Below are 24,419 nucleotides of genomic sequence, written 5' to 3'. Positions count from 1 at the left end.
CATATAAATATTTTGTTAGACAACAAAAATCTATCTTTATACAATTTTTTTCAGATATTTTCTAACCATTTTCTAAAAAATATTTTTTCCATTATTTTAAATTATATTTAGAAATACTTAAGTGAGGCCTGACCCAAGCCCATATCGGGCTGGTATGACCTCGACATAATCATGCCTTGGGTCAGGTCGCCTCTGCTCAATCTGAATGGTAGATCAGAACAAAAAAAGAATTGATCCACTCAGCTAACATGAAGCAAAGTGTATGATTCAGATCCTTTAATCCGTAATTCTTGATCCCCTTCTAGTTCTTTCCGTAATTTGCATGTCAGATCATGGTCGAAATTCAGTCAAAATTGACTGTGATCTTCCTTGAATTCACCTTCTCATCTAAATTATAGTTTGGATCGAAACAGACGATCAAAAACTGTTGGTGACTGTCTGCATCAACCTAAATTATAACTTAGGTAGAAAAATAAAATCAGGAGAGATCACAATCAATTTTAATTGAATTCCGATACGATCTAACGTGCAAATTGTAGAAGGGATAGGAAGGGACCAGGGATGGAGAATTAGAGGATTTGATCTCCAAAGTGCATACCCATGTTTAGTGAACAGGGAACAAAGTTTGGTGCTTTTCATGCAAATAACAACAACAAATTGAATGAAAATGGAATAGAAAAAAAATGTAAACTTCTCCATCCGAAACATTCCCTCTCAAGGTGGAGCAAACATGGTTTATATCAAAATTTTACATAACATTCCGACATCTCACAAGAAGTTTACACATGCCCTTCAGAAAATATGGTCTCAAGAATGCTGCATTTCGAACTATGGGAAGCAACCGAGCAATTGTGTTACCACCCCCATTGCGTTGCTGAAGACAGTAGGTGACAATCGCAGACTGAAAGCTTGATGTTAACCTTTTTCATACAGGTGCAAACTTTTCCAACTGCCTTTTCTCTGGATTTAGAACATCCTCCAGCTTACTGGCTTACCTAAGCAAAAAGATGCAGAAAGATCTGTACAAACTTAGAAAATACAATATGTATAAACTTATATTAAATAAATTGAATTATGGATTAAAGGGAAGTGAAATTTTCCAACAGAATTACAGTATACATATAATTTACACTTTCTTTCATTACATCAGACGAGCATTGGAAAACTGGCCAATTGTAAACTTTGTGACACTATTCTAAAAATTATTCTGAATATGAGAATCACTGAAATCTTTGCTAACTGTTACCAATTAGCATAACAATACAACTAAGAAACACTTGCATCGTGGTTAAGGCTAAGGCTGTGGAGCAAACACTACTACTAGAGCAGAAAGCCACAAATGCATCAAGAATTATTGAATGTCATAAATGAAAATGAACTTTAGAAGAGATCAATAGTGATAGGTGTTCAGATTCTACCTTCAAAATTATTCAAATGATCATGGCTAAACTAGAATTTAAAAATTAATTCATAATTTAAGTTCCAGATGTCTTAGTTAAATACAATCCTAGAATAATACCAAATTTATTTTCTTAAAATTATTAAAAGAAAAAGAAACTCTGATATCGAAAAAAGCCTCTGAATTCTATAACTCATTGGGACAAGTAGTGCATTTACAGAAATGAATTTCCTGTTTCATCGTTCATACAAACTTTGGGCCCATGAATTATTGTTTACTAATTAAGAATATTGAACTTGTTATGGAGGTAGGAAGTATGTTTCCATCAATTAAAGATTTATAAATAGAAGATTTTGACACAACATCTTCCAATTTTGTCCGGTTTAATTAGCCATATGTCACATCAAACAATAAAAAGCAATTCCCATAAATACGCTCATCATCTTTCATTGTTTGCTAGAATGCTTGAATATAATGACAACGGAAGAGTAGTATCGGCCGCAACACCATGTGCTCTTCGCATGGTGGTTCATCCTTCTTATCAACTTCTCAACATCAGCTACAACAAATTCATTGCAACTTTTGTTTGTTAAAAAAAAAATCCTTTAACAATATTTTTACAATGATTCACTTCAAGGAAACGGATAAATGAATTAGTTAGTCCCTAATGATAATGACTTCATAAAAACCTTTCAAAACAGCCAACACTTTTTTTTGCAAAATGCCTCAGTCATTTTATATATGCACTTCTTTCGTTTGGAAAAGTCCCAAGGAATTTCAAAATCCTACCAAATAGTGAAAATAAGAGGTCATGTTTACAGAGGTAAATTTTAAGATCATAAGGAAGCACTTAAAGATAGACATAAAACTTTCCATTTAAAAAATATTTTGACAATAAGAAAGGTAGACTTCCAAGAACATTTTGTCAAACTAAATTATGAGACTTTTTGCAGGAAGACAAAATTTTAGACATTTTTGACAATAATAAAACTTTTAGTCGCTAATAAAAAGGAGTAAACTGTAAGAGAAAATAAGGAGATACAAAAGGTGTATTCTATTGAATAATGAGCATGCAATCATTTGAATATAAATCTACACTTTCAATTAATTAGTTCATAATGATACATATTGATAACTATTTTGAAGGGAAAAAACTAATCTATCTTTGCAAATGATCCCAACAAAAGGTGCATTACTTTTTGCAAACGACTTGACCATGTAACCCCTTGCTCGAACTTGCTTATAGACAAATGGTAGAGCAAAGACAACAAAACAAACATCTTTGGTAAGGGTGAGAGAAATCCTATCCTTGGTTTCCTTAAAAATTGACACAAGTTAAATCACATGAGCAAGGGGATACATGAGACTACCTAACTCCAATTGGGCCATGTTTGATCATGCACAACTTCAATCATGTCAAGGCAGGCCTAACTAGGGACAATCTCATGCCAATTCCATAACCCAACACAAGTTCAAGTAGAGATGTTAAATAGGCTAAGTCATAGGTGATCCAACCTAATCTGACGTGATCTGAGTCATACCTTTTTGACACAGCCTATTAAGAAAAAAATAGTGACCTATCATGCCTAACTTGGTCCATAGGTCGGGTCAAGCAATAAGGGCTAATCCTTATCAAGCCAAGGCACAAACCTAAGTTGGGACATATATATATATATATATATTAAAGAATGCATGTAAAATAAGAAATTCCATGATTAGTCACATGATTTTTTTTTTTAAAAAAAAACACAGCAAACAGGAGCACATGGATTAATGAATATACATTCTGTCTTACAGGCATAGCCATCAGATAGTGTTATTACACTGCCTTAGTGACTTCAATTGTACAAATCCAATGCCAAGACACCTTGGAATGACTTGTAGCTGATGACTGATGTTGCATCTTGATCTTCTGAAAAGGATTGATATTATCGGTTTAGCTCTAGTTGGCAGTGATACAACATGATATCCTATGACCTCATTGATTTAGTTATAGGCAGTAGAAGATCATTGATTTAGTTATAGGCTACAATATGGTTGAAACTTGAGGATCATGATTTGTTGTAGGAATGGTGTAGCTGTAGGCTGCAAGCTACTATGATCCTTCATCGTCATTGTTATATTATAGGCAATATATCCATATCCTCATTGATGTTATTGATTTGGTGCCATCAAAAAAGTGAAATACAATAGGAACTTGAGAGTAGAAAATGAAAGATGTGAATAATGGATTGGGTGGTGAACTAAAGAAGAGAATTAGAGATGAATGTAAAGTTACTGAGAATGAGAGATGACGAATTTGCATCAAATGATCAAGATTCTATAAAATATGACATTGACAAAAAAAAACAGTCAATTGAAATATATTCCTGTAAGAATCCATCTAGTAATAAAAACACCTATTAATATAGCAAAAAATTGAGCTAAAAAATTCCTCGATGGATAATGAGCATTGAGCATGAGATGGCCCACGCACTACAAGGTGACAACATACCTGACAGTGCCCAGGGCCATGCAGCATCAGCAGTTGGTGGTATCTCTCTAACGCCGGCATGTCATCTACGCTTGTTCACGCTCCCCCTCACTGTGCCCACCTATGCTCTCACTCCCACACATGACAAGTAGCCTCTAACCTTTTCTCCATCTTCTCCTATAAATTAAATCTACTTATCGCTTTCTCTCCAGCATACCGTCAAACACCTTCAGTGCGCGGGTCTTGTCCAATACAATGGCATTGTCACTTCGTCACACCTGCTTCTTCTTGCTCTGTTCGTTTTGTTTCCTCATCTCTGCAACCTCAGGCGACGGCTTCGGAAACTGGCAGAGTGCGCACGCCACGTTCTACGGAGGGGGAGATGCCTCCGGCACCATGGGTGAGATAATTTAAGTTTGTTATGTTGCTGAAATAATTACTGATGGAAGTGTTTGCAGGAGGTGCGTGCGGGTACGGGAACCTCTACGTCCGGGGCTACGGAACCAACACGGCGGCGCTGAGCACGGTGCTGTTCAACGATGGGCTCAGTTGCGGCGCTTGCTACGAGCTTAGGTGCAACGACGACCCTCGGTGGTGTCTTCCGGGCTCCATCGTCGTCACGGCCACCAACTTCTGCCCGCCTAACTCCGCTCTCCCCAGCAACGACGGCGGCTGGTGCAACCCTCCCCGCCCGTACTTCGACATGTCCCAGCCGGCCTTCCTCCACATCGCACAATACCGAGCCGGCATCGTCCCCGTCGCCTTCAGAAGGCAAGCTAAATAGGCAAACATTTCGACGAACATTTTGTGTCCGCAGTTTAAATCCTGTTGTAACATTTCGTCGAACAGTGCCCAACAAGAAGCTCAAAGTAAATATACGCTTGTAGTTTAGGGTGGCGTGCGTGAAAAAAGGGGGAATAAGGTTCACGATCGGCGGATACACCTACTTCAATCTGGTGCTGGTGAGCAACGTGGGCGGCGCCGGCGACGTTCGGGCGGTGGCGATCAAGGGTGTGGGGCGTGGATGGGAGGCGATGTCGCGGAATTGGGGGAAGAACTGGCAAAGTAATGCGTACTCGTCAGGAAGAGCCTTTCGTTCAAGGTGACGGCCAGCGACGGTAGGAGCGTGGCCGCCTGGAACGTCGTCCCCGCCGGGTGGCAGTTCGGCCAGACCTTCGAGTCCCATGCCCAATTCTAAGTAATCAGCTTGGTTCTCCTACACGTGTCAATCTAGCCATCTATATATAGTACAGACAGAGCATGGTTGTATCTGTGCCATGGCCGTGGTTGCATCCTTAATTAGCACCCGCTGTGACTAGGATTTCTGATAATCGATGTGATTAATTAGATCAATAAAATTGTTTGCCAGCCCAAATGACCGTAATTAAAAGCTGCTATGGTTCACACACACACACACACAAATCGGCCTACGGGGTGAGCACAAATCGGCTACATCTAATGATTTAGTTGGTTGATACGGTGCATAAAGATAGGCCCATTCAAGGAGATGAGACAGTCAGAAGTAGGGGACGTGGCAGTTAGAAGTCAAGGTGGCGTGGTAGTCAGGAGTCGGGGTGTGACAGTCAGGAGTCAAGGAGACGTGACAATCAGGAGTCAAGGAGACGTGACAGTCAGAAGTCAAGAGGGTGTGACAATCAGAAGTCAAGGGACGTGGTAGTCAGAAGTCAAGGAGATGTGACAGTCAGAAGTCAAGAGAACGCTATAGTCAGAAGTCAAGACGACATACAGTCAACAGTTAAGAAGATGTATCATCTCACTGAGAAGTGATAATGTTTAAGGGTCATTACCCAGCTAACACTTGGCCGGGAGTCCCAGGTCAGGAATTAAGACGGGGTACTCAGGCAAAAGGCTCGGATCAGGAGTTCAGGGTTAATGCTCGGTCAGGATGTCCAGGTTAGGAACTCAGATAGGTCGCTCGAGTAAGAGGTCCAGGTCAGGAATATGAACAGATGAACTGGTCAGGATGATCAGGTCAAGAAGGCAGAGTGATAACATCAGGAATAAGGAAGAAGGGGAAGGAATCATTTCTACCGAGCAAGTTTTCGCATAACAGACGTATACATATGAGAACTTGATAAACCAGGTCAGGATTTACAGGACGTGGCTTGCTGGTCAGGCCATGCAGGTCAGGAGTTAGAGGGCAAGATTTATCTGTCAGGCTATGCAGGTCAAGATTTACAAACTAAGACTTACATGTCAAAATATACTGGTTGGGATAGACCGATAGGGATTTCCTGGATGAATCTTCTCATAGGGTACACAGTTATGCCCCAGCTCAGTCCTCAGAAGGCTAGTCAGCAAGAGCTTCTCCCTTCAGGTCGATAGGTCACTACACGACAATTAAGCAAGAGAATCGTAACCGCCTGTCAGAGAATAATCGTTGTGTGTCAGGGTATATTATAATGGTTCGTGACTCATTGCTAGAAGAACCTTCCTGTAACCTATGATAGGATGTCACGCGTCACTTATTCCCAGACTCCTAGATAGGGTCTGACATCCGACATTCCCTGACAGTTGTTAGAAACCAGAAGTACACATTGTCATATAAAAGGGGTGTCCTCTCCCTTACGCAGGTACTCTCTCTCACCTTTTCGCATCTATCTTTTACTTTCTATAATTTTATTGTTCTTCTGGGGAAAAAGTACCTGACTTGAGCGTCGGAGGGCCTGCTCCGGGGATTTTTTCCTTAGTTCTTGGTCCCTAACGTGGAGGGGTGCTCGTCTGAGTGTGCGCAGGGAAGTCCCGCTCTTGGATCCTCGTCATCACCCCCTGTCAGCAGCCCGTGGAACTTGCCTGTGCAACATTGTACTTGTGGAAAGTCTCTGTTGCCTTCCGTCAACATTAGCAATAGCATAACCGGTCTCCATCTGACTCAGATTCCGAACGGGATTATTGGTGTTGAATGATCCGAATATTAAACTACATATTTTATATAAAAAAATAGTTTAAAGATATTTTGATCAAATTAAGCATAAAATTATCACAATGATGAAAAATTATATATATATATATATATATATCTGAAAATTCATTTAAATTTATTGGTCAATTGAAAGTCTATAGCTCGAACTATTTTTTTATCGATAAATCTAAATACATTAAACTAAATACTGAAAGTCCAAGTACAAGCCCGAAAAGGGATTAATCGGACCATTTGTTTTCCCCAAATCGGATCTGCCCACGCCTGTGTCTGCGCTCGTTCCTGCTGCGGCCTCCGGTAATCTCTAGCCGATCATTTTCGCCTCCGGAGAGAAGAAATACTGCGCCGCTGCTTCACGTGCCGTCGCCGCCTCTTTCACTTCCTTGTTTTGGTTTGTTTTTGAATTTTTAACCCCTTTTTGTTTTGGTTTCTCAATGAGCCGTGTGGCTATGACTGCGCAAGACATTCGTTTAGGATTCCCGGAGCAATGGAGGGTGTGAAGACAGAGGTGGGAAGTTTGGAATCGTCGCTTCTACAGATCGTCCAGGAACATCAACGAAGGTCAATTTGCATCAGAGAGAAAACAGGTTTATCTCCAACTAGTCACTCCTTGTTCTCTGGTAGTCCATATTTTCATAATTTGTCATTGCTTGATGATCCCGTCGTGAGTTTTGTTCGATTTCTTCTGGCCATTCAAGATTTGTAGCGTGAAATTCAGATTGTTAAAAAAAAATATTTATCAAACTTTTCTTTTCTTTGAGGACATTGGAATCCGTTGTCCAGAAAAACTTGAGTGCATGACAAACAGAATGATCAATCCTATATGTTATGTCGAGTTTAGATAGCTTTAACATGTATTTGTTATGATTGGTATCGGGAAAGAATTTGTTTGAGGCAAGTTTAAGCTTCCATTTCTAAACTTATCTGATTATATTTTTCTTGATGCTCACATGTAAAATTTTAGTAACATTTTGAACTCCAGCCTGCTGGTTGTAAGTGGCTGGAACTGATTTTGAGAAGCTTTTAGGAAGCAGGCCATAAAGAAAATACTAGCTCAAAGTTTAATGTCTGATATTCTCTTTTATGCCCTCTCATTACAAGAAGTGGATGCACATTCTTAATTGCATCCAGCTTCTTCACCATAGTTGTGCAGGCTTTGCCTTTTACTTGGTACCTCTATCAGACAGTTTGATTTAGACCGATCTTTTAGCTGATTAGATATCAGTCTAACCACTATATAGGCATGAAGTCTGAATCAAGTGTTAAAGGATGAAACTATGGACAAAACAAAATACCACTGTCATAGGTAATACAACGAGAAATGGAAAAGTTAACCAATACAAAATTACATGACATTCTCAAAATGAACATGAACTAAGTAGCAATTAACTTCATCAATAAAACCACTAGACTCCAAATAAAAACAACAAATCTCTTGAGAATATTACCTTAAAGAAAGAAACAATAAGGCAAGAAAATTAGGAGACCACCTTCAGCTTGGTGGAATTCACTAGTGAGAAAAAACTCAGAATCTACCAATGTCTTGGAATCTACTGAGGGAAAGAAAATGAATTTCTTACATGGGGTTTTGACCTTTTCATCTTCCTATCCTCTTCAATGAAAAAAAGCAGTTTTTACAGTTGCAGATGAGAGAGGGCTGAGAACGGGCATGCCAAACAAGAAAGAAATCTGATTTACTTTAATGTACTCAACATGGAAACAAATTCGTTCTTGACTTTTTTGAATTCCCAATCCAGACACATTATTTCCAATCTAAGAGATCTCAATCAAGTGATCGGTGGTTGTTGACATGTCTCCACTTTAATAACTTAGACTTTCTTCTCTGCTTATTTTACAAGTTCCTTTTTGAATAATCTGCCACAATTTGGATTCTTTATTGATAAAATGCATACGATGCCTTCTTTGGCCAATTACATTAATAGTTATTCACCATGTTTATCATTAATCACAAGGATCACTGCATATTTTCTTCCAGGCCCCAAATTCAGATTAGTTTGGAGAGAGTTAATTTTGTCAAATTTTGGCGCACAATGATAATTCCAATTTGACTAATTTTGATCAACCAACTTCCAGGGCCTAAACTTTATCTTAGAACTTGATACTTTTTAACATCTGAATCATGAAAAATAAAATGGTTGTGTGTAGTAGTGACTCCCAGATCTGTCCAGTTTCATTCTTTTCAGGAAATCAGGGAAAAGATAGAAGATACCTACATCACAAGTTCAAGCAATATTTTTATTCAAGCAGCAACCCCAAGTAGTTGGGATGAATGTAACTTGACAATGATATATAACTATATATTTGATTGAGACTATTGCTTTTATATCTAAGAGAATAACTAAGAGTTTTCATTGAGTTCTGTAATGCTTTTTCCCCTTGCAGATAAAGCTAAGAAGGATGCTTTACAAACTGCTATACGAGTTTCCGAGCTTCTGGTTGAGACTGTTAATGGAAAAGTTGAAGGCACATTTATAAATGAGAAACGAATTGAACTTGAAATTCGTGCTTTAGTTAGTACAATTATGCGTTATAAAAAGCAAACAGACCAATGGCTTGCAGCTTCCCATGCAATGAACACTGTTATAAAGGTGCTCTATCCTCACTGAATTACAAAGTATGTCATAATATTTTCATGTACATTGACAATGGCAGTTGCATCAATTTTTTGCACCTTTCTAATTGTTTCAAATCCTGAGTTTAATAAAAGTTATTTTGACAAAAACTAGTTGTTTTAAATGGCTGTATCTATCTCCTCCACAGTCTGGGATACATTTGAACATAACTTGAGTGATGTCCATTTGCACTGAACTACAGTTTGATTAATCATCTCTCCGAAGTTAAATTAGACTTGTTTCTTCTTTTCATTTTGTACGATAAAGGGCATCCTGCGCACAGGGTCCCGAGGAAAGATATATTGTACACAGTGTTACCCTGCATTACAAGAGGTTGTTTCCACGACTTGAACCCGTGACCACTAGGTCACATGGAAACAACTTTATCCAATATGATTGTAAATTAAACAACAGATGATCTTATATATTTTGCTTCATTCTTCTTTATGTGGCTTGTTTCTGTTTTTCTGCTTTTGCTCCGACTTCTACTTCTGCTTCCACTGTTTTTAACTTGAAGAAAAATAAGTAATTAGGAGCACATTGTTAACTCTGAAGAGAGAGATATTTAATTCTTCTATAGGTTCTATTATTACTTCTCAGATGACAATGGATGTAAGCTACTGATGTTTGCTAGTGTGGAAAGAAATGTTGTAGTTAGTGACTGAAATATGAAGCAGTTTTTCACACACACCACATCAAGCCGTGTTTGTCTTGATTATTGGGGTCAGTTACATGTTATTCCTATATTGAACTCAATTTAAGGCCATGCCATCAGTAATGTTCAAATTAATTAAATTGTTTATTTGGTTTCCCTCTGTCTTTTATACCTTTCACCCAAACAGATTCTCCTCTTCTCACTGTGGTACCTTTAAACATGTTCATACTCGCCCCCAGGGCGTAGCGCAGACGGTGGGCGCATGGTATCTCTGGCGTAATGGCTAGGGGTCGATTCTCGGGAACTGACGACCTGGGATTTACCCCGTCATGCGCCTATCCATATCCGTGGGGCCGGCACTAGGGGGGCCGCTAAGGTAACGGATCTACCTTTTTTTTAAACATGTTCATACTCTCTCAATTTATTTTATCTCATTTTATCATCTATTGGAGCTACACTCAAGTGACTTATCATATATTAGTATCTTTTTAATGCAATCTAGTATCTCCACTCGTCCATCTTAATATTCTCATATATATAGTAATGTTTTCATGTTGTTTTGTAACAACACAAAATCTACTATCCATAATTCATAAAGCATAGCAAGTCATACTGTAGTCTTGTAAAAATTTTCTTTAAGCTAAAGAGCTTCCAATTATCACACACCCTAGAAACTTATCTTCATATTCGATTTGAATCTATCATTCTTTTGCAGATTGTTGCACAGTAGGATTTTGTGATGTGAGGAGATGCAAGGATCAGAAAATCCAATAGGCATGTTTAATAGATAGTCATTGTTGATAGTTGTGATCCATGCTTAGTGTTGAAGAAATATTGTATGTAAAGTTGAAATTATATGGACAAATTCTAGATGGATGATTTCTTCTTTAATTCAGTATCCAATTTAGTAGATTGTTAGCATGATGCACAATTTGTTGAGTTGATAGGGAAACTTCGTAACCTAAAATATTTTCTACCACAACCTTGAGCAAGTTTGTTGGCATTCTAGTCTGATCTATTCTATATTCTCACCTGTGATGCTAACTTGATCAAGTGTTCCGTCGATCATTTTGGGTGGGTCTGGTAGAAGTGTAGGCTAAACTCTCTTAATATTTCTTGTGTTTTTTATTTTGTTCCAGGAAATTGGTGATTTTGAGAACTGGATGAAGATCATGGATTTTGACTGTAAAACCATAAATGCAGCTATTCGAAATATCCACCAGATATGAGCCAAGTGCCCCTACAACCGTCCCCAAATGTTCGGGACCATGTCAACATTGAGGTTCCAAAACTCTACTAATGTACATTTCCTTAGACAAGATCTTTCAGTTCTAAGCTGTAAACAATTTGTGTTATCTCCACTGTTATTATTTAACATTGCAATTGTTAATCCCAAGTTTGTCAGAAATGGTCTACGATTGTGTTATACCTAACAGCTAGCTTAAAAAAAATAAACAAATTTGTCACACAGACACACCAAAAAGTTTCCCGTTTCCCAGTTCTTTCACTTAAATCAACCACTTTGATCCAGGTCTACAAGTGTGAAACATGGAAATAGATTGTATTGAAGTTGTCAATAACAAAGTCAAATACTCTACAATATCACTGAGGCTGTATAGAGTGTTCAGTCTTGTGTTTATCAGTGGTGGTTATGCTAATATGGGCCCAAACTCCCTTGACAGTATTCTACAAGCAACAAACATGCATCTGACTTGAACGTTTCCCATTTGGAGCTGCAGAGCAATTGCTACTTCATCCATTCAGATCTTGCCTATAAGTTTTCCTCGTAATAATAAGTGAGATGAACTCGTAATTCAGAAGAAGCTGAACCATTTTATTAGGGAAGATGCTGATGGTTATGGGTATGGTTTACAGGAGGATCATAGTAACATTAGCTTTGCCCAAACTAACCTCCGCTGCATGGGAGTTGAAAATATTGACATGTCAAAAAGAGAGATGGGTACGGTAACTTTACAAAGTGTTAAGGTTAAACTGGTATTTTGTTAATCTTATTCAAGATCTTTCTCTTCGACCAACTCTACAGGGAGTTCAAAAGCATCGACCTATGAAGTAGGCCTTCTGCCTCTCAAGGAAATCAGCGTCAGGTCCCTAGTCATACCGCTGCTTCTGTAAAATCCCCCCAAGCAACAGGAAAAAATAAGAATGATATGATATTCAAAACCGGAAGATTACTGCAACCTAAATTAATAGATGACATCAACTAGTATGAAAAATAATTACCCGTTATGAAAAAAGGAAAAATATATTTCTGTTTTTTTAATACCATTACAACATTTAATTCGGGTAAAACAGTTAGAGAATAACCTTTTTTGATTTACTGGATGGAACTGAAGATGGCTTTCTCCAACCAGTATTTGCACTGTCCACCGGGGGATGAATTTTAAATTTGAGAGTTATATACTGAGAGTGATAAAAATAATTATTATATATTGTATTTGAAGGTCATGCGATTGAGACGGAGAAGGAAGGTGCCAATAAAAATTAATAAGTAATAAAAATTAATAAGTAATCAAAATTACTATATTATATACAAGTAATAAATTATTTAGAATTTTAAAATAAATTTGTATATATTTTAATAAAAATAATTCCATTAGGTCAGAGAAAATAAGTCTCTTATTTAATTAATCAAAATTAAATTAAAGTTTTAATAAGTTTTTAATTCGATAACTCCCTGTACCCCCACCTGCCTACTGCTCGCCGCTGTTCCTTGCCGCCGCTCCCTTGCCTGAGTCGCTGCTGCCCACCCGAATATGATTTCATGTTCTGTTTATTGATGGAGTTACCTTGAATGTGCATAGCTATTCAATGATATAAATTGCTGGAAGCCATAACATAGTAAACCTGATATGGCTAGCGCGTTTCTTCACATACAAACACAAAGAACAAATAAATAGAAAGTCAAATTTGATGATCTAAAATCATTTAGAATAAAAAGACTAGTGCTCCTTGACCAATTGTAAATGATATAAACGATAAAGTGCCAGACTTTGTACTATTATCCATAATTTAAACATACGACATAATTAATATACCATAAAAAACTGAGAGATATCATAATGTGATCTTATTTTCACAACCGGCCGCTGTGAAAGTATTCAAGATATCGGCCTAGTTCATTTGGAAGTATTCCTAAATGCTTCCTCAAGTTAGCTAAAGCGTTCTCATTTAATATGAGATTCTCCTCTGGAAAGACTATCTCTCTCCCTCCCTCGGTCGGGTAGAATATCAAATCGTCCTCGCCGTCGCCTAATAACAACTGCTCCCTGCAGCATTGAATCCCACTGAAGTATTCCTCCTTACTTTTCCAAAACCTAGTGTAGAAACTACCATCGAGTAAACTTCCCAGACCCTCCAAATCAGGTATCTTAATCCACGTGTCGGCGGGGGCGTCGTAGACGAGTGCAGATCGCAGCTTTTTGCCTCCCCCGTCCCTGCCACCTATCACAAACAATTTGTCTCCCCTAAAGACGTTCCTAGATAAAGACCGCTGTGGGGCCGGGTTTGGTGCGCCCGGCCGCCAGGCTCCGGAGAGTAGGTCGTAGAAGTGAACCTCGCCAGTACGGCGCTTTTTCATCACCACCAGTTCTCGCCCGACGATCCCGGCAATGCTGCCCATCTTGAGGTTGGGGCGGTCGGGGGCCAGCTGCCGCATCGTGCAGACGCCCGTGTCAGGCTCGTATAGGGCAAGGTGAAACTTGCCAACGGTGCGCCGGAGCTTGCCTCGGAGGAGCAACGAGACGACGCGAGAGGCGAGACCGTCGGCCTTACGGATGCGGTAGAATGACGGTGAGTCGAGTTCTTCCTTCCACCGCTTACAGACGGCCCGAGCGTCGAGTATGGCGTGGAAGGGGAGCCGGAGGAGGCACTCGAGAGCGAGGCAGTCCGGCAGCTCTGGAATTAACTCGGCCTCCACGGTCATGATTCGTCGGGCACGGGAAGGCTTCATGGCCGGAACGGATCGGCGGGAACGCTTCATGGCTGGAATGGATCGGCGGGAACGCTTCAAGGCCCAAACGAATCGGCGGGAACGGTTCATGGCCGGAACAGATCGGCGGGAACGCTTCATGGCCGGAACAAATCGGAATGATGATTGCGTCGGAGAAATTGGAGAACAACGGCATCCAGGACGAACAGCAGACAGCGGCGGGGCGAGAAGGCGGCGGCGATTAGGGTTGATATTTATATTCTCAATGAACCCTCAAATAGCCAAGTCAAACGATTTATTATAATAAATATAATACAAAATTATTTTTAATTTTAAAAATCTAATAAATTTTATATAATCATATAAATATATTTCCTTATTAATTGTTAATTAAATTATTATTTGCTAAATTATATATATATATATATGGAATGAATATATGTTTTGTTGTAAATTTAGCAACATATTTCGAGAGATGACAAATTATTTTTTGGTTGTCATCCCTAATTTACCTACAAAATTTTCCAAACGAATATTTTTTTTTATAAAATTTGCAATAAATTTGGCAACAAAAATTGAATTTAATTTGCAACAAAATAATTTTTATTCTAAATTTCATCCCAAATTCTGGGGCGAGATAATGAGAATGATACAAACACAAAAACTTGTATCATGATATGATATTCTGATTATCATATTTAAAGCTTCCGATTATTTTTTTTTTTAAAAAATGATTCTGGGACAAATCCTGAATTAAGGAGGAATCCATGGTTCGTCCCTAATATTTTTTTAATATTTTTTAAAATTTTAAAATCTGGGATGAATTTTGTATTCATCCCAGATTTTGAGAAGAATCATTTATTCGTTTCAGAATCTTTTGAGATGAATTTTAAGATGAAAATATTTTCGTTGGGAATTTGCGACGAAAATATTTTGTTGTAAATTTTGTTTCTAATTTTGATCAAAAAATTTTTGTCGTCATATTTATTGCGATTTTAATTTTCATCCCTAAATTATTAATTTTTTTTAATGAATGTTGGATGATTGTTGCGACTATTCTTGCGAATCCGGTTCATGGTTGATGATCAAGCTTTCTTTTAAATTCTGCAAAACGAGAGTTTTGAGATTGGAATAAAGAGAATCAGAATTAAATTTTCTTTAATTAATTTTTGGATACCATTTTTTCATAGAAATATTATTAAATAAATATTATTTTGGAGCTTGACTATTTTATTATTTTTATTTTAACTCTTATCAATTATCATCTTCAATTAAATATTTCTAAGAAAATATTAATTTTTACTAATTAAAAAATATTATTAACTTTTTAAATTAATTATAAAAATTAATGACTTAAGATAATTTTAATAAATTAAATTTTTAACTGTTAAATTTTAGTAACATTTATATATAATTCTTCAAAGTAGTTTATGAATATTAATAAATTTTAATTAATATTTTTTTCATGTCATAAATATAGAATATTATTAAATTTAGATGTTTGAAGTACCATTATTAATACAGTATTAAAATTAATGTGATAATTGGTCTCTTATTTTAAAACATAATAATCGTTAATTAGTTTCGAGGTTTTTATGAATTTCTCTATCCTTGTTATTTATTTTTTAAATTTTAAAGATAATTATTATTTGTAAAATTTAAAAAAAATTAGAAATTTTATTTTTAATAATAAAGGATTATCTCTAAGTTCAATACCAACTCTTTTAACTATAATAAAAGTCGATCTAACCTATATCAGCATGGGATGCATCTTTATTTAAAAAAATTAGAACGGGCTAATCGAATCTACTCTATTTTAAGAGTCCTTTGATTGATGATGTCATTGATCGTACCATATAAATAAAATCACGTGTTGTCCCTAACTTGGTTTGATATTATATGTTGGGTTGCCCTTAGCTTGGCATGAAATTATATGTTGCACTTAAATTATATGTTGCCCTTAGCTTAGCCCTGCTGTCATCAACTATAGCTTTTTAATTTATCATCTCACATATAGCCGTAGAGCCGACCATGAAATACTGCTTGGATGGTGAATTCCACCATTTACTATAATATATTATAACCTATTTGAGTCCTAGGCTCTAATTGTCACCACTATTACAATTTTTATTATAAAAATTTATAACTATTTTAGTTACTTTAAACTTCAATTAAAAATACTTAGATAGTTTTCATTCCAATAATTGTATTATTGATTTTTTTAAAAAAAAATAAATCAGAGGTAAAAAAGAAATTCACTATTATTTTGGATATATCAAATTAATTTGCCTATTATTTTGAAAAATTATAATTATTTTACTTACTGTACGTTTCAATTAAAATTTATTTTAAATGATTTATTCAGCGACAATTTTAACGTACATCAATCAGGTTATTTTAACTTTAAAATAATACTATTGTGAAAAAAAATGAATCGCTCAACGCCCTGTCAATCGATTTATTTTATGGTCGATATGAAAGAGATAAATCAGAAAACTACATATAGTGAATGCATGGAGGAGTTGTTTTTAATCCTCAATGTTTTGCGAACTCCACTCTATTGTGCGAACTCCCATGTATTACTATTGAGGCATTAACCACTAAGACAGTAAACGTGTCAAGCCGAGCTTTAGGATGTTCAAGATTGTTTGATAAAATAATCGAGCCGAGCCGAACCTAACTTAAAATGAATCAAGCCTTTGAAATGATTATACAAGCTTAAGTTGGTTTGTTTTTTATGAACTTGAGCTTGTTTGAATCTTGACTTGAGTTTACAGACGAGTCAAAAGGACGACGAGTTGAGTTCGTACTTCCATCGCTTACAGACGCTTGAGGATGGTGTGGAAGGGGAGGCGGAGGAGGCACTCGAGAGCGAGGCAGTCTGACAGCTTTGGAATTAACTCGGCCTCCAAGGTCATGGTTTGTCGGGCACGGGAATGCTTCATGGTCGGAAAGGATCCGCGGGAATGCTTCATGGCTGGAATGGATCGACGAGAATGCTTCAAGGCTGAAACAAATCGGCGGGAACTGTTCATGGTAGGAACGGATCAGCGGAAACGCTTCATGGCCGAAACGGATCGGAATGATGATTGCCGCAGGAGAAATTGGAGAACAACGAACGAACAACAATGGAGGGACGACGGGAGCACAGATCTCATGAACCATTTTTTTGTGGTCAAGGGGATGTGCCATTCACATTTACGGCTGGATTACGATCGCAATTCGGCCGCAAATAGTTGTGATCCCTTCTTGGGTTCACCATCCCCACCAGGTTATAGTTTTTCTTTGAAGCGAGCGGCTGGAGGCTGCCCGAAGGCCTCCGGTGGTGGATAAGTGACTAGGTTACTAGGCGCCGAGCGAGGGTGTTCTTCGGGCGGTCTCTGGCCGCTCGCTCCGAACAAAAACTATAACTTCGTGGGGACGGTAAACCTAAGAAGGGATCGCAATAATGACGAACAGTGGTGGAGGCATAGCGACGGGGGCGAGAAGGGAGCGGTGGTTTAGGGTTGAGGGTGTTGGAGCTTGAGCACGTGAGAGTGAGGTGAATTACGTGTTCTTTTGAAACCAGAGTAATTTGAAAAACTTAAAATAAAATTGTAGCAGAAATATGAAACTTAAAACAACACATAAGAAAAACTCAATCGGTTTTACTTAGTTCCAAGCTTTCGGCGACTTTTACTTAAGATTCAAGTCCTGCGGATCTATCGATGGGTAATCCACTAAATGCCTCTTCCGGAACCGCCGGAAGAGGTAATAGAATACAAAACATAGGGATAGTGTAACAACCTGCATTTCCTTTTTAAAGTAGTAGTATAAAGAATGCAATACTAATAAAATGTTACCAACAAGTTGGATCACTTAGTGTGTTGCTATCGGTCTGTCCGAGATGATTGAATGACTCGAAAAAGTAGCTCAGTGGCAAACAAACTTCTTTGAAGTAGCAGCAGGAAGCCGGAGCACTTAGAACTTTAAACGGACGCATAAAAGATCATAGAAGTGATGTGTAAGAAGCCTTGGACGAGATGGTCTTTGATAACCATCATTTGGTCATGATATTTTAATTCATATAGGCATATCAATTGATCTTCTCATGTGTTGATTCTGTTGCGATCGTCGTGTCCACTAAAGGGGGGGGGGGTGAATAGCGTCTCGTCGCGCGCTCGTCGGTTGTGTCTTGATGATGATATGCAGCGAAAATAAAATACAAGACTCACACACTCAAACAACTCACATAAGAAGAAGAAATACAAATACAAGTAAAAACACTCTCTTCTTGCTTACTTGTTTCTTGTTATTGCCTCTTGAACCTTGAGAGAACACTCTCAAGAGCTTTCAAGAACTGCCGTGAATGCTGGAGAAATCGCCATGAGGATCTGAGAAGAATCGCAGCAAAAAGCACGCAAAGAACTACGGAGAAAATGTTCCGCTCAGGCTTTAAACAGTGCTCCCAATTGATCGAATTCATCCCCAATCGATTGCCACGTCAGCACCGCTCCATCGCAACCGTCCATCACCTGCATCCTGAGCTACGGTCACTTCCCAATCGATCGACCGATCGATTGGTGTTGCCTGAATCGATTGCCCGATCGATTCAGCACCTTTCTGTGCTCTCACGTCCGCGTGAGAGCTTTTGCTGCCCAATCGATCGATCGATTGATTGGCAGCTCCCAATCAATCGCCCGATCGATTGGCAGCTCCCAATCGATCGCCCGATCGATTGGGAAAGCCTCTGTGCTCGCGATTCCTCATCCCAATCGATCGACCGATCGATTGGGCCTTCCCACAATCGCAGCACACTCCAATCGATTGACTGATCGATTGAACTCTGATTCAATCGATCGCCCGATTGATTGACCAGCCTGGACTTGACTCAAACTCAAGTCCAAACTCTCCAACCCAACTCCTGGTCAACCATGACCTGTTGAGTCTCCATGCCTAGCATTTGACCTCACACGACCAACCTAGAACTAGCCTTCTAGCCTCCTCCATCAGCCTTGCCCCCCTCGGATATCTCTCATCCTTCACGCCTTGCCTTCAGGAGCTTCCTTGGCCCTCATCCTAGTTGTCGAATTATACCACCACACTCGACCAACCTCGAACTAGCCTTCTAGCCTCCTCCATCAGCCTTGTGTCCCTCAGATATCTCCCCATCCTTCACGCCTGTTAGCTAGAGCCCTAGAGCCAATCATTTGATGATTGTATTTTGGACTTGTTGTATCATATTCTATATAAATAAAGGCATTTGGTTTTTAGTTATTATACTTACTTGTATTGGTGCCAAATAAACTAAGTATAATAACGTCCTAGAGTAGACGACTCTTACCTATATCAATCGATTGGTTGAATCGATAGTGAGATGATATAGGGAACACTACTCTAAATCATTCCTAGTCGAGTATTAACATTCAGGGACAATGTTAATGCAATAATATTAGCATGTAGGTCAACTCGATGACTTGATCTCACAAGTCATGGATATAGAGATATCAAGTTGACACATGGGTATGCATTAGAGAATGTATACTGAATGACCCGCCATGAGAAAGTATCATGGATCGTTATATGAGTGTCATATACTTTCTCATGTGGCTATTAGTATGACTACTAGTCCTTAGACCTGAAGTCACCATGGTTCCCTACATAAGGAGTTATGTACTTTAGTTTCGTCAAACGTCACCCGTAACTGGGTGAACTATAAATATACCCAATTATGCGGAGTGATGTGAGTGATGTAGATGGGATCTATCCCTCCTATATGACGGGAGTGACATCGGTATTCTTGATAGAGTGAGACCACGAAGTGCATGGCCATGCCCAAATGAGTCAATATAGGATATTAAGCTCATTTGATTTAGTGTGTCTACTTGGAGTTCAAGATTTAGATTGATTAGAGGATGACACGGTCTATGCCTCATATTGATCAATCTAGATGTCTAGGATAGAAGGACACTTGTCATATATTGTGAGGAGTCACAATTAGTAGTCACAAGGTGATGTTGGATCTCAACATTTCTTGTAACTTGGGTAGCAATGATGTATTGCTAGATGCCGCTCATTGCTTATGTTTCTAAAGGAGTTTAGAAACATTGCCAACGTTACAAGAACCTATTGGGTCACACACAAAGAACAAGTGGATGGAGATTGGGTTCATATGATGAACCAATTGGATTAGGTTCATATGATGCACCAAAGATTGGATTCAAATTAGACTTATTGAGTTAGACTCAATTAGATTCAATTGTTGAATGAGTCTAATTTAAATTTGATTCATTGAGTCAATTTATATTAATGAATTGAGATTCATTAAATTAAAATTGACTTGAATCAAAGGTTGGATTTAACTCAACAAGGAAGAAAATTGGTCAATTTTGACTTGACCAAATGGAAGTTGAAACATCAAGTTTGACTTGATGCATTGCCACATCATGAAGGTTGACTCATCCTACATGGCATGACTAACATTGTCACATCATCTCCACCTCATGAGGTATGCCACCTAATGGAGGTTACACATCTCATGCCATTTAATGTGGCCGACCACATTAATGAGGGAGGTTACATGGTGTGGCCGGCCACACTAATGTAGTGTGGAAGTTTTTGTTTTTGGGTATTTTTGATGTGTGCATTCATTCTATCATCTTCTTCCTTGGCCTTTCTTCCTCCTTGCTGTGGTTGCCGTGAGCTTTCATCAAAGGAGAAGGTGGTTGAGTGAGTCCAAAAGAATAAGGAAGGGTGAAGGTCACAAAGGAGGATACTACTTCTTGATTGTATGAGATCTCTTTTGCATCCTCTCTTTTTCTTCCTTTCAAATCCTACCCGAGAGCCCTAGAAAGTGCTAGCACACTTGGGGTGCTCTCTTCTCCATCCTTGAGTGTTAGAGAACACTTCTTGTTCGTGTGGATATCACTAGAGAGTTGTCTACGTTGACAACTTTGAGATCCGACGTACCTTGGACTTGCGGGATTGCGAAGGGCTTCGCTTCAAAGGTATAACTCTTATCTACTGTAGATCTAGAGTGTGAAACTTGTATTCATAGTTTTAGAAATTTTTCTTTGCACGGATCCGTTGGCTTTGGGGCTTTCGGGGTTTCCGCGATGCGAAAATGCGATTTTCGCGGCCCGAAAAATCCAACAGTGGTATCAGAGCCACGTGCAAAGACGAATACGAGTTTATTTTGTGTTTTATGAAAACTTTTCAGTTCTGTAATATTCTGTAAATTTAGGTTTTTTATAGTTTTTATGGGTAATTTTCTCGTAGAAGCGAAGCACAAGTGTTTCGGCACTTGTAGGCTTCCGCTTCCGGGAAGATTTTTTCAAAACGGCCAAGTTTCGCCCGAAAACTTTTTGGGACAGCGGGCTAAGGTGCTGTTAGATCGCAATGGAACCCTCGCGATGGTTAGATCGCGGGTAGGGCGCTGCCCCTGGCCCCGCAAGGGGATTCGTTCCGCGATTGCGTCCGAAAATCGCTAAACGGAACCGCCGGGAAATTGTACTCGTAAAAATTGTAAAAAATTATAGAAAAATTACAGAAAATTATAGAAATATATAATTTTGAATTATATATTATTTTGTGATAGTCATGGCCCAAAGACCCAATTCGATTGGATAATTCGTGTTGTAATTCATAATACGACCTGCATGCCGTGATGTGATGTGCATGTTGTATGTTTTTATTTTTCGCGACCTGCGCGTCGTGCCTTTCTCTTTTATTCTTGTTGTAAATTAGATTTAGACTTGAATGTAACTTGAGTTTCAAAATGTAATGTAAATTTTGAAGCGGTGGAAGGTCCACTCGAGACGGAGTTACGAGGAGGGCGCGAGCAACACGAGGTGGTCAAAGGAAGGAGCTTGAGAAGCTGTTGACCTTAGGTTGACCATCCGATCTTCTCATTGGCTTGAGAAGATCGTAGTAGGGGCCATGACATAATCACAAAATTATTTGATTAATTATTTAATTAATTATTTTTGTGTGTATGTGATGCATGCTAGTTAATTAAGTAATTAATTAGTGCCTTACGATTAGATTAGATCTATGTCGTGCACATGATGCACCCTTCGATTAGATTAGATCTATCGAGTATATGATACGCATCATCTTTTAGATTAGATCTAAATCACGTCAACTCGTAATGCCTACCATGCCGTGATACCTACCACTACCTCGATCGCATGTTGTTGTTGAATCTGCCAAAGCAGAGCAACATATACTATCTTGGTAGGGTACGGAGGGACAATCTTGGTCCCGCCTATCAACGCATGGGTGAGTACAACTCAATTAGATTGAGTATTCTTAGTTAACTCGGTTGGATAGAGTATAACTATAGGCATTCTTCCAACGGTTGGAAAGATAGGTCAAAATCACATATATATTAACTCTCGGGCGTATTAGCCAAAGCTAACTCGAGTTTTAATATAAATGCGGATTTTGATCCTATAAACAAGAGTTGCATAGAGATGTAATTGGTAATCGTTACCTACGGTTCGACGGTTCGGAACCGCCGGTTCGACGGTTCGGAACCGCTGGTTCGACGGTTCTAGGCAGGTTGACCCTTAACCTAAACCGCCCAAGACGATTACGGTTCACGGTTCAGAACCGCCGGTTTACGGTTTGGTTCACGGTTTGTCACGGTTCGTCACGGTTCAAGATTATTATGTTAAAAAAAATTAAACATTAAAAATTAGAAATTAAAATTTATTGAAAAAAGGGTTTGCACTTATTTAAGTTTCCTACGTATCACTTTAGGGGAATCAAAGCTCACGTAGTTCTTTTACATTTTCATTCACTTCCCTTTCCTGTCCTGTCGTATTTGTTCCTTCAGTATCAAAATCTTCAACTTCGTCATCTGAAAGTTGCATTCCTTGGATTCTTTTCTCCGCTCTGGTCCAATCGTCCAGTAATGCTTGGGCTTCCAATGAGTCGGGAGATAAAGTTGATCGTCGTTCATCTAATATGTTACCGCCGACACTGAACGTCTGCTCCACATCAACCATTGACACTAGACAAGTTAAATTTCTTTTGCGATCACGGAGAGAACGGGAAAGCTTTGAGCCTTCTGTGACCACCGCTTTAAGATATCGAAGTTTTTGCTATCTGCTTCATTAAAATCAAAAGAAGTCGTAAAATAATTCTCAAGTTCCTGTGTGGAACTTGAGGATCCTCGTGGACGTTTTGTTCGTTCTTTTAATAAGAGTTGTGCTTTTGTAATTTTTAAATTACTACTAGTAGTTTGTTGTATTTTAGAAATATTAATTTGTGTTCCATATTTTACATAATATTGATTATAAATATCATATAAATAAATTCTAACATTATATATAATATTAAGAAGAATCTTTAATTGGAATTAAAGCGCCATAATATAAAGTTAACATTTCTTGTAAAACTTCTAATTTAAATCTAGGATCTAAAATAAATGCAATTAAATAAATTTTAGGAATTAAATAAAAATATTTTTCCCATTTAGTTTTCATAGCTAAGATGCAAGGAGATAAAGATTCATTATTAATTATTAATATGTTCATTTAAAACTAATACTATATCAGAAAAATTTTCTAAAACTAATTGAGCAGTGGGATAATAAACACCGGAAAGTTGTTCGGTTGCATCATTAAATACTTTTAAAATTTCATAAATACTACTACAAATATTCCATTGTTGTGAAAATAAATATATATTAGTATTAATGTTTTGTGCAAAAATAAACATAATAATTCTTTATATTGAAATGAATCTTGTAATAATTGGTATGTTGAATTCCAATGTGTTGGTACTGTAGGTCCCTTTGAAGGCCGGCAAGAGGGGAGGGGTGAATTGCCCTACAAAATAAAACCAAAAATCCTTCTCGGATATTCAACTAACTTAAAAGAACTTGTAATTAAAACGGCAGAGACTAATTAAGACAGAAAGTAGACACAGAGGAATTACTTGGTTTGCAATCAGAGGATTGCTAATCCAAGGCAAAGAAGGCGCACTAATTGATTCTCCTCTGGGCGGAGTAGCCTCTTACAGCGTTGAAAGCACAGAAAGAAATAACACAAATGAAAGCACTGGATTACAAGTAGTTACTTTTAAGCTTCTGGACCAAGGCTATATTTATAGTCTTGGTCCGGCCACCTGGAAGGGTTCCGGGTGCCCTGGGGGGGATAAATTTTCCTCGCTGAAAAGTCGATTCGGCGCCCGGAATGATTCCGGCGCCGGAGCTCTAAGGTCAACATAAGTTGACTTTTCGACTCCGGTTCAGCTCATCTCGATCCGGGTATGTTCGCTCCGGCTCCGCTTGCTTGGGTGATCTCGGCCTTCCGGAATAGGGATCACCCAAACCCATGTTCCGGCCTTCTCCTCGAGCAGCCTTCCTTCCCGGTTTCTCGTC

The 24,419-nt window shown here is 38.4% G+C and overlaps 2 protein-coding genes, 1 long non-coding RNA gene and 1 pseudogene across 6 annotated transcripts; 2 read left to right on the top strand and 2 right to left on the bottom strand.

Annotated features, from left to right (window-relative positions):
• Positions 1-723: 723 nt before the first annotated feature.
• LOC122037753 lies at positions 724-4,026 on the bottom strand. Its single transcript, XR_006127734.1, has 2 exons — positions 3,894-4,026; positions 724-995 (listed from the first exon to the last, which is right to left on the bottom strand). It is a non-coding gene; the product is annotated as an uncharacterized LOC122037753 (long non-coding RNA).
• Positions 4,027-4,127: 101 nt separating this feature from the next.
• LOC122037752 lies at positions 4,128-5,070 on the top strand (annotated as a pseudogene).
• Positions 5,071-7,031: 1,961 nt separating this feature from the next.
• LOC122037754 (biogenesis of lysosome-related organelles complex 1 subunit 1-like) lies at positions 7,032-11,584 on the top strand. 4 transcript variants are annotated; one of them, XM_042597197.1, is made up of 4 exons: positions 7,032-7,204; positions 7,288-7,400; positions 9,217-9,422; positions 11,241-11,584. In XM_042597197.1, the coding sequence occupies exons 2-4, from the start codon at positions 7,301-7,303 to the stop codon at positions 11,328-11,330; spliced, it is 396 nt and encodes a 131-aa protein (XP_042453131.1). In that variant the 5' UTR covers positions 7,032-7,204; positions 7,288-7,300; the 3' UTR covers positions 11,331-11,584. The 4 variants fall into 4 exon arrangements, with proteins under 4 accessions (XP_042453131.1, XP_042453134.1, XP_042453132.1 ...); XM_042597200.1 differs by having other exon boundaries at positions 9,217-9,448; XM_042597198.1 differs by lacking the exon at positions 11,241-11,584 and adding an exon at positions 10,341-10,440.
• Positions 11,585-13,195: 1,611 nt separating this feature from the next.
• On the bottom strand, positions 13,196-14,191 carry LOC122037751 (F-box/kelch-repeat protein At1g15670-like). Its single transcript, XM_042597195.1, has one exon. The coding sequence runs from the start codon at positions 14,189-14,191 to the stop codon at positions 13,196-13,198; it is 996 nt and encodes a 331-aa protein (XP_042453129.1).
• Between the last annotated feature and the right edge of the window lie 10,228 nt (positions 14,192-24,419).

Source organism: Zingiber officinale, unplaced genomic scaffold, assembly GCF_018446385.1.
Source record: "Zingiber officinale cultivar Zhangliang unplaced genomic scaffold, Zo_v1.1 ctg75, whole genome shotgun sequence".
In the NCBI taxonomy this organism is placed as follows: Eukaryota; Viridiplantae; Streptophyta; class Magnoliopsida; order Zingiberales; family Zingiberaceae; genus Zingiber; species Zingiber officinale.
Note: the sequence above shows the minus strand (reverse complement) of the source record. Positions and strands in the feature narration are given on the sequence as shown.